Below are 10,209 nucleotides of genomic sequence, written 5' to 3' on the forward strand. Positions count from 1 at the left end.
CTACAAAAAATAAACATCTATTCCCATATACATTTTTATTAAATTAATATAGTCGTTTCCTCAGTTATGACGTGATACACGGACAGACAAACACTTTCGCATTTATTATTTTAAAATGTGATTCTAAATAAGGCAATACTTCATTTTTTCTTAAGACAATGAAAAGCAAACCGCTAAAGTAAAATTTAAATGTGGTTGTGTTTTCGGATATTAATATAAATAATTGTTACTTAAATTCTATACGAGGCTATCGTTAGAAAAGGTAACCTTGTCGCTTATAAACGATGTCGACCAGGCAACCTTTGGGTAGGATATAATAAATAAGAACTACGAGAGTATAGTAAATATAGCTGCAAAAATACTATTATATAAACGGGTAATAATTTTTAAATTATTATTTGTGTGAAAGTTGCACAAAACACCATATATAATATAATACTATTTAAAAAAAAAGCAAATTTAAAATGTATTCTAAGAGTGTCATCTACTTAAATCTCAAATATGTAAGTGATTTTATTTATCACGGACTAGTAGAAACTTACAGTCACACTAATAAACATGTTTATTTTAATACCTTCGTCCCTTTTACTCTTATAACATTTCATGTAAGAGAGAATGAGATAACATGATATCGGAACAATATAGAATAACTAGCTATGCCCTGTGGATTTTAAACCGCTTTTTGTTCCGCTCCTATTGGTCTTATAGTGAAATGATATATTATAGCTTTCCTTGATAAACTGATTATCTAACACTGAAATAATTTTTAATCGCAGTTCCTGAGATAGGCGTATTAAACCATACAAACAAACAAAATCTTCATTCTATTTTTTTCCAATATCAGCAGTTGTCTCTTTTACTTCTCATACGTTTTACGTGAGTTAGAGGGAGATAGAACATGTTTATTAGTAAGGGCTTTAAAGCGTTGCAATATTGCACTATCGTGTATGTATAAGGAAACTCAACAATCTTGAGTTATCACTGCTTTATATTGTAGAAAGTGAAACCTGTTTGTAAATAAAGGGAAATAAATAAACAGCTATTGAAAGAAATGTGTTTTATTTTATAAATTTTAGTTGTAATGAGATGTCGTTGGTGGTAATGAAAGTATACGAAAACGAAGTTATAAAACCTCCATGATAACTGAAAGTATTTGAATAAGAAGAACCATTATTAAATTTATTTATATATTAATATTAAATTTATATTAAAAAATATATTTTTTTTAAAGTTACTTAATTAAGTGCGAAAAGATAAGTCATTGTAGTGCTATAGCACGTTATAGCTTATAATATACGAATTGATTGATTTAAATTAAGGATATGTGTTTTGAAATAAAAAGTAGATTATAAAAAATGACATTTATTTACACAAAACAAAACACCGCCGTGTTAGAAAAGTTAAACCAAGTTAACAATAAAGATATTAAATGCCAAAAACAACAGTCTTCATAACTTTAATGTAACTAAAGAACAATACTAAAAGGTATCAATAAATATAAACAACATTAACAGGCAGTGTTAAATTCAAATTCAAAATACTGAGCATTAAGTCTTGTCAAGAGTTTTAGGGCAAGTTACAATCCTTGGTTATAACTTATCCATCCAATAAAGTATTACACGATAATATAAAAAGGTCACTTGTAATATATCAAAAGACCGGTAGGTAGTTAGAACACATCTTTGGAATGTTTGCCTTATACATTATTCAACGAATAAGTTGTAACCTAGGATACAAAATCAGCCCTAAGGAGATACTTCCACAGGCATGCTATCTACTTCGATAAATCCGGGCTCAATACTTATATCCGAACAAGCTAGGAAGTTTTCTTGGTCACCACACCCCAGGCCACTTGTTCCATTACCGCAGTTACCCCAGTTGTTACCAGCTACGTACCGCCACTGAAGAACACAATGTTCGCAAGATAGACCAATCGGTAACCTGTATCTGACGGTATAAGTACCTACTCCAGGAGGGTAATAGTCTTTCCCACCGCTTTCCATCTCTAGGGGGTATTTGTCGAAGCAAGCTTGGTCTACTTCGTTAGTTGGATCAGGGCAGATCTTAAATTCCCAATGCCCTTTGTGGTATGCGGTAATTTCGACGGAGGTTTCTATAATTTGACCAGACAGGTATTTGGCAACAATGGAACCTTGGCCGTAAACGCCGCCGAGCTCATGAGGTCGTGGTGGTGTTATGCTGTAGTCGTCGCCGCATACGCCACATCTTAAAAAAATATAGAGATTTTTGAAGTGAAAACTTCTTTAGCGGCGTTGAGCACTTTTTAAAATATTAAACTCGCGTCAGGACACGTGACCTGATCGAAAAAACGTAAGACGGATGGATATAAAACATGCTCAACGTTAATAATCAAGTTTTCACTTCTGCCGGAGTGCAACCCGTCTTTTTTTAATCGCCCTTGCTGCTTTATATTTTAAGTGAAAAATCGTGCTACGTAACTTAAATTCAGTAATAATTACTAAAAGCATATAGTGTCCAATTTGTACATTATTATTTGAGTAATTATTGATGGATCGAAAAAAAAAAATTAAAATTTATTATTAAATTATTTAAGCATAGGTACATAGATTCTTTAGGACGGTCAGTTTTAACTTTAGAAGGTATCTACCTACGTGAAGAACCTTACTCCTTTCTTATCTAAAACATGACTCTTACCAATAATTATCATTCATTTAGTACCTTTGTATATTATTGAAAAACTGACCTCACAGCTCACTTCAATGCGACGTTACAGTCAAGATTACTGAATTCTTACTACACTGCTTTCAATATCATATCATGTCACAAAAAACTTCACAATTACAACTCCCAACTTACTTTCCGTTATTAGCTCCATATTGCTTGCTGAAGCCGCCGCAGTTCAAGCCGTTATCATCGTAGTTGGCTCGTGCTGAAAACCCGACCCTCCACATGGTAGCTCTGCCCGGGGGCTCCCATACCCGTCCGTGACCTAACACTGTCACCACTAGGGAAGCCAGAGTGAGGGTTTGCCACAGCATCTAAATGTTATTTGAGATCGTAAACTACGTATCAGAATTATTAGAATATTATGAATTATGGTAGTAACATTATTTTGCGTCGGTAATATCCGATGAGCATTTCCGAAGGTAATTAAAGAATTTAAAAAGCTTTGTCGTGATACTGGCTTGCTGAGATGATGGTGGATACAATTAAAATGATTTAAAGTAACATTTATTCACTTGCCATTGAAAATACTTTTGCTTTTGGATGCTTTGAACCTAGTTACTTCAAAGCGTTTTACATTTTTTTATAGAGCACACCACAAAAAATAGGGTTGATTATTTAAATATACACCAAACTTTTTTTACAATATTTTAAGGATTTAATTTTAACACTTAAAAATAATGAATCAAGTTAAGTATGAATATTCAAAAAACACAAATGAATCTTACCGTTATATTTTGATAAACACTTTCTTTTGCAAATTGGAATCCTGTTACACTTGCGATTACTGGCGAATATATTTTCTATTCCATTCTATTTATATGAGAGGATTAGGAGTTATCGATTAAAAGATAAAACAATTCAATCGAAACACGATAAAGGAGCATAAAACTTATTTTATGTGACCGCTTTGTGTTTTCCTTTTCTTAATCTTGTATTGTTTTAAAACTTACACGTAAAATTGCACTCATAGGAGCTGACGTTCCTTAGATACAGACTTTCTTCGTCCATCGTCGTTTTGCAATTTACTGTTCAATTATGTGACAGGAATATTTAATTAAACAATTAATTACTTTAAATGTTTATTGTTTAATAATATACCTAAATGAAAAAAAAACAAAGGTAATTATTTATAATTTAATTATTTACTAATACTTAATATAAATGAAGAAATAAAGGTACTTATAAGAATATGAAGAATTCATGTTATTGAGATAATAACTGGCCCTTCGACCATATCAAATTCCACCAAAATCGGTTTAGCGGGTTCGCAGTGAAAGCGTTACAAACGGAGATTTCAAGTAACGTAAATTGGTTAGCTAATATTGTCAACTACTCAGCATATTCTAATTACTGATTTAGTTGCAGCGATGATTGTAAAAGCTCCTTCGTATTATGAGATTATGATTATTAGAGCAAATTCGTTATAATATGTATATGTTAAAATTTATTTTTCCCAACGCAATAATTTTTGCTCATCCACCTCCTTTAAATGTGTTTTCCTGTTAATATTAATGGTAGTCTGGAAGAGATCGCTGCCTAGCGATAAGGCCGCCATTTGTACATACTTGCACCTATTTGTCTTTTTCTGTGTTTATTGTAAATCTTGTGTGTGTGCAATAAAGAATTATCTATCTCTATCTATGTGTAAGAAATATATTTCTCCTGTTTCTTATAAGATCAATAATATGGACTATATAGGTATCTATAGGTATCTTATCTTACAAGGAAATTCGGGAAGTACCTAAATATTGAGTAGGCAAGGACTTAATGAAAAACAAAAGTTAAATTAGGTACCTACAATTTATTCTTAATCGTTAAATAATTAAATTATAACAGTTATTAAATATTACAATTATTCATTTTTCATTTGGTATGTTTTCTTCTTTATTTTCTTCTTGAACCATTAACTATCAAATAGTTTATTAGTGGAACTTCTTTATAACCAGTGTGATAGCCAAGAATCGCCTCTTTTGGTCTGAAAATAGAAATTACAGGTAAGTATTAAAGTCACTCAAATTCTAAACGGTTTTCGTTACAATTAAAAAGAAAATAGTACATTATTTTTCGTTTCATTTATCTTTCAATGGTGAGCTAGCGCGCAGAAAGTGCGCGCACGCAGCGACGCAACTGCCGGGAGACTTTTTTATTAGCCCATAGAGTTGTGGGGAGAGACAAAATAGTTGCGGAGACAAGAGTTGCTCTTGCGCGCTAGCTCTTAGCATATTTTTCATTGGTAGTTGGAAATTACAATAAATAGACTACTATAGAATAGGAAATAGACATAAACCAACATCCACATTACTACCTATTTAATTCTCATTAGGTATAAATATGCAGCTAGCAGATAATGGGAACCGCATATTATGTGCCAGTAGGTGGAGCTTAAAATATAATTAACATAAGATTACCTTTTTCCTCTTTTTCGATTTAGTTTTCGATCTTGGCTTCCGGTGGTTTTTCTTCCTGAATGGATGCTTCCGTTTAGGTTTTGTGGTGTACGGCGCAACATTTGCTTTTTGCAACAGCTTGTACAATCCTGTTGAATAAATTTATATGTGGATATACTTCGATATGTTGCAGATATTTAAATACAACCCTTGCTTATTATATATTTTTGAAACTTTTATTGTTAAGAACAACCAACTTCCTTCTCTCTTCAAATCCGATTTCTAAAGAATTTCAGAATTTATGTAGAAACTCATAAACATAAAACGATTAATGTATGAAAATAACTATTATGTTCTAAAATAAAACGCTCCTATTTTGGACAATCATGTTAAAATCAATTCAATTCAATTTATATCTACCTACAGTGCGATAAATAACTAAATCTACACTTCATAAAAAGTATCAATCGGAAAATTATTCTTCCGAAGTTTCGAATATCTACGTATAATTCGAAGAATCATTGAATAATTTAATCGTAAATGTTTACGATAAAAGTATTAAGTATATAGCTTTCATAAAATTACGAGAATCAACATCTATATAAGGTACAATATTGTTAAAATTATTACTTTATTGGACCACTTCCTTTTGGAAGCCTTAACAATTTTGTATCTATGTTTATGCTTTCCGTATGTATATTTTTAACAATAGGTATCATAAAAGCTGTGCATAAAAGAGTGAAATTGCACTTCTATCGTATGGCATAGTGATTATAGTGACGTCACTCATTCTTTAAGCTATCGGTCAATTTCCAACAGCCGCTAGGTTAAGTTCACTAACTAGTTATCTAAATTATATCACGACATAAAGATAATCACATTGCTATGAGCATTACATGTGTCATTCTTATCGATACATTCATTGAATGGTGGGAATTTATTGCTTGAATTACTCGCTGAAGGATCAAGGAAATAGATTTGGAAAATGATAAAGCTAATAATAGAAATAGATAGGAAATTTCTCGATAAACTGAGCGCGTGTAGGCTGTAGAGTCCGAAATCTTCTGCAAGTAAAGGGGAACCCCATAAAATCTTCCACCAGTCAGCACTATAATAAGAAAACTTGATTTTAATAATGTTTAGTTAATTTAAAGACAAGCTTTCTATTTCTAAGACTTGTTCAACACACCTAGTTAAGTGTGTAGCGATGTGACTCTACACTAACAATCTTAGTCATTTACTTAGGTTAAGAATGGTTCCTGCTCTTTTTACCTCTGCCTTGCCATAAACATGATATCCATGAGGAAGAGGAATAAATGATCATGAGATCATTTATTCCTTATAGGTATCTTTCAGAAAAAAAAACTACAAATTAGCCAAAATAGATTTAAGTTAATCCTCAATCGATTCATATTTCATCGAAGTCGTAATTCGTAAGAATTCATTTCGTCAGATTGTATGTATCATGTCTGTGACAGAACTGTGTATATTAGCACAGATAATAATATAATACTACACACTAATTACTAGTAGTATTAGTAAGCAGTCAATCTTTGTACCACCTCATGAAGTTTCCTTAATATAGTTTTTTTATACTCTTCAGAGTGAAGACAAATTTCCCAAACGAAAGGTTCTTATGGTTTCAATAGTTCTCGAGTTATATCGGTGTTAGTTCTAGAAGCAGGTAGGTATCAAAGCAATTGTATTGATCTAATACGTGAACGAAAAAAGTGAATTGGTAGCTAATACCACAGCTGTGTAAAACAACTCAAGCGATAAATTGTGCGGTCAGTAAGTTAAAATTGTCATAGGAAATATAAATTGCAATTACCATTCTAGGGTTAGAAGCACCTATCTATAATACCTACATCATAAATATTTCTAGCTACTGGCACTTGACAATATTAAACAAGTGGTTACCTACTAGTTAATTGTAATTAATATTAGTAATATATGAAAATATAATATATATTTTGTATTAAAATAGGAATTAGGATTTATAGAATAGAATCTAGATCCTGATCAGAAATTGAGGAATGAAGGATTTTAGGGAGGAACTTATTTAGATATATGGTTCCTAATGCTTTTATACTTTATTTGGCCCAATCGGCTTCTAGCTGAAAACTGAAATTTGTGGCAATAAAACTTATAGGTAGTTACCTAAAATATTTTAAATTTAATCAAATGTAGAGCTTTTAATTTTATTTGTATTAACTATATATTTACAATACCTAGTAGATGACGATTCTTAATAAAAAACATATGTGATAGAAGATAATAATAAAAATATAACTATAAACATTATTTATTTATAAAATAATCTGGCCACCACTAAGTTTGAGATTTAATACTAAGCTCTAATAACGAAGTTATAAATAAAGAAAAACAATCTGTTTTGAAAGGTTAAGGCTCTCTGGATTATGATTATGGTTATCTAAATCCAATCTTGGAAGTAATAAAATATAACGCTGTAATCAAAGACTGAATTGTTTAAATAAATAATGTTTATTATTGTCGATAATGCTCCAAACATAAAAGATACCCGCCAATTTAGTGATTAGTGATAAGGATATGCAACTTTCACAATAGCAAGCGTGAATTAAATAATATTTTAACAAAACAATCTTAGTTTGGTTCGCCGACAAAGTTCATAGGGTTCTTCTTCTTTCTTCTTTAGAATATACTAACTACCTACTGCTTCCTAGATCTGGACCAAACGAAAAATAATCATGAAAAACTTATACGTTACACAAAAGAGACGAGTTGAAAACCTTCCTCAGTTTTTGAAGTCGACGGATCTTATTTCTGAAGGAGATTAGTAATTATTGATTTTGAATGACACGATCTTGTGTGATAATGATTTTAAGAAACAATTCATTTGTACATAGGTAATAACTAATAGGTATACAATATCAGTCATCTGCACTGTGCAATGTCCGCCCACCTTGTTATTAACAATGCCTCCAGACGGATAACATTTAGCTAACAGTAAAGTAAATTCAAATTTCAAATAAATGCAAAATAATTTTTTATATAATATGTATATATTATTAATACTTATATTACATCACCATCGTCTATTTTTCATTTGAATAAATACCGGCATATTAAAATTCAATTTGCATAAAACAACAAACTTGGAGAAATTTTCGCCGCCTCACCGTAAACAATCTCCACTTGTCAATTTACAATTGTTGCATAAGATTACTAAACAAACTTTAATTAAGAACACTTTCAACTACATAGTGCACTGCGAAAAATCTCCAGAAATGAGAACTTTCTCGTATCTTCCTAGTAAATAATTTAAAACACGTTTCTAATGAAAGTTGCAAATCAAATACACCAGACATACCAACGAGCCATACTGATTAGTCGTGTTAGTTACTCGTGATTCTCACCTGCGAATAGCTCCACAGGTTTGGATTCTACATCAATATGCTTTACTGGAGTAATGGATACATCAGAGCAAGCTCCGAAGGTTTCCTGATCACCGCACCCTAAACCCTGTGTGCCGTTGTTACAAAATCCCCAATTATTGCCAGCTACGTATCTCCACTGAATGATGCAGTGCTTGCAAGACAATCCTTTGGGAAGACGGTATTTAAGAGTAAATTTCCCGCCTTTTGGTGGGAAGTAAAGCTGGCCTCCGTCTACTAATTCCAAGGGATATTGGTCGAAGCATTTCTGATTAGCTTCCTTTTCAGGGTGTGGACAAATTTTGAAGTACCAATAGCCTTTGTGGTAAGCTGTGATTTCTACGGTAGCTTCTATAATCTGACCAGATTCGTAAGTGTCTACGATGGTACCTCGACCGTATTCACCGCCGAGCTCATGGGGTCTCGGTCGGGGCAGGTTGTAGGCATCGCCACAAATACCGCACCTAAAGGGATAAGCAATAGATAAGCATGGGAAATATTCATTTATTTAGTTGTCAGCTGGAAAAAGTCTTCGTTCAGTCTGCGTCTAAAACTTATTCAAAAATTATAAAATATTTATACATTTCAATTTCACGTAATATTATAAGCATAATATTCTTAATTTTATGTATTAAGAATTGTATCACTTCCTCATTATATAACTAATATATTTATATCATTCAATAACATCTTTTAGATTTTAATTTATTGCTTGAATTACTCGCTGAAGGATCAAGGAAATAGATTTGGAAAATGATAAAGCTAATAATAGAAATAGATAGGAAATTTCTCGATAAACTGAGCGCGTGTAGGCTGTAGAGTCCGAAATCTTCTGCAAGTAAAGGGGAACCCCATAAAATCTTCCACCAGTCAGCACTATAATAAGAAAACTTGATTTTAATAATGTTTAGTTAATTTAAAGACAAGCTTTCTATTTCTAAGACTTGTTCAACACACCTAGTTAAGTGTGTAGCGATGTGACTCTACACTAACAATCTTAGTCATTTACTTAGGTTAAGAATGGTTCCTGCTCTTTTTACCTCTGCCTTGCCATAAACATGATATCCATGAGGAAGAGGAATAAATGATCATGAGATCATTTATTCCTTATAGGTATCTTTCAGAAAAAAAAACTACAAATTAGCCAAAATAGATTTAAGTTAATCCTCAATCGATTCATATTTCATCGAAGTCGTAATTCGTAAGAATTCATTTCGTCAGATTGTATGTATCATGTCTGTGACAGAACTGTGTATATTAGCACAGATAATAATATAATACTACACACTAATTACTAGTAGTATTAGTAAGCAGTCAATCTTTGTACCACCTCATGAAGTTTCCTTAATATAGTTTTTTTATACTCTTCAGAGTGAAGACAAATTTCCCAAACGAAAGGTTCTTATGGTTTCAATAGTTCTCGAGTTATATCGGTGTTAGTTCTAGAAGCAGGTAGGTATCAAAGCAATTGTATTGATCTAATACGTGAACGAAAAAAGTGAATTGGTAGCTAATACCACAGCTGTGTAAAACAACTCAAGCGATAAATTGTGCGGTCAGTAAGTTAAAATTGTCATAGGAAATATAAATTGCAATTACCATTCTAGGGTTAGAAGCACCTATCTATAATACCTACATCATAAATATTTCTAGCTACTGGCACTTGACAATATTAAACAAGTGGTTACCTACTAGTT

At 31.9% G+C, this 10,209-nt stretch overlaps 2 protein-coding genes across 2 annotated transcripts; both read right to left on the reverse strand.

Annotated features, from left to right (window-relative positions):
• Positions 1-1,346: 1,346 nt before the first annotated feature.
• Positions 1,347-3,020, reverse strand: LOC149900990 (uncharacterized). The gene is made up of 2 exons (XM_090111890.1): positions 2,839-3,020; positions 1,347-2,226 (listed from the first exon to the last, which is right to left on the reverse strand). The coding sequence occupies exons 1-2, from the start codon at positions 3,018-3,020 to the stop codon at positions 1,746-1,748; spliced, it is 663 nt and encodes a 220-aa protein (XP_089968016.1). The 3' UTR covers positions 1,347-1,745.
• Positions 3,021-4,565: 1,545 nt separating this feature from the next.
• LOC149900991 (uncharacterized) lies at positions 4,566-9,020 on the reverse strand (the record flags this gene model as incomplete). The annotated part of the gene is made up of 3 exons (XM_090111986.1): positions 4,566-4,684; positions 5,118-5,245; positions 8,495-9,020. Coding segments are annotated over 3 exons (693 nt in total), but the record flags the coding sequence as incomplete, so codon positions are not given.
• Positions 9,021-10,209: the final 1,189 nt, after the last annotated feature.

Source organism: Colias eurytheme, chromosome 17 (assembly GCF_061535395.1).
Source record: "Colias eurytheme isolate Ceu_HAF_F1 chromosome 17, ilColEury1 Martin Lab GWU primary, whole genome shotgun sequence".
In the NCBI taxonomy this organism is placed as follows: Eukaryota; Metazoa; Arthropoda; class Insecta; order Lepidoptera; family Pieridae; genus Colias; species Colias eurytheme.

Excerpts from the sequence above, each read along its gene's own strand:
- LOC149900990 (XM_090111890.1), bottom strand. The coding sequence starts at position 3,020 with ATGCTGTGGCAAACCCTCACTCTGGCTTCCCTAGTGGTGACAGTGTTA. Across the intron at positions 2,227-2,838 it reads TATGGAGCTAATAACGGAAA|ATGTGGCGTATGCGGCGACG; the intron begins GTAAGTTGGGAG and ends TATTTTTTTAAG.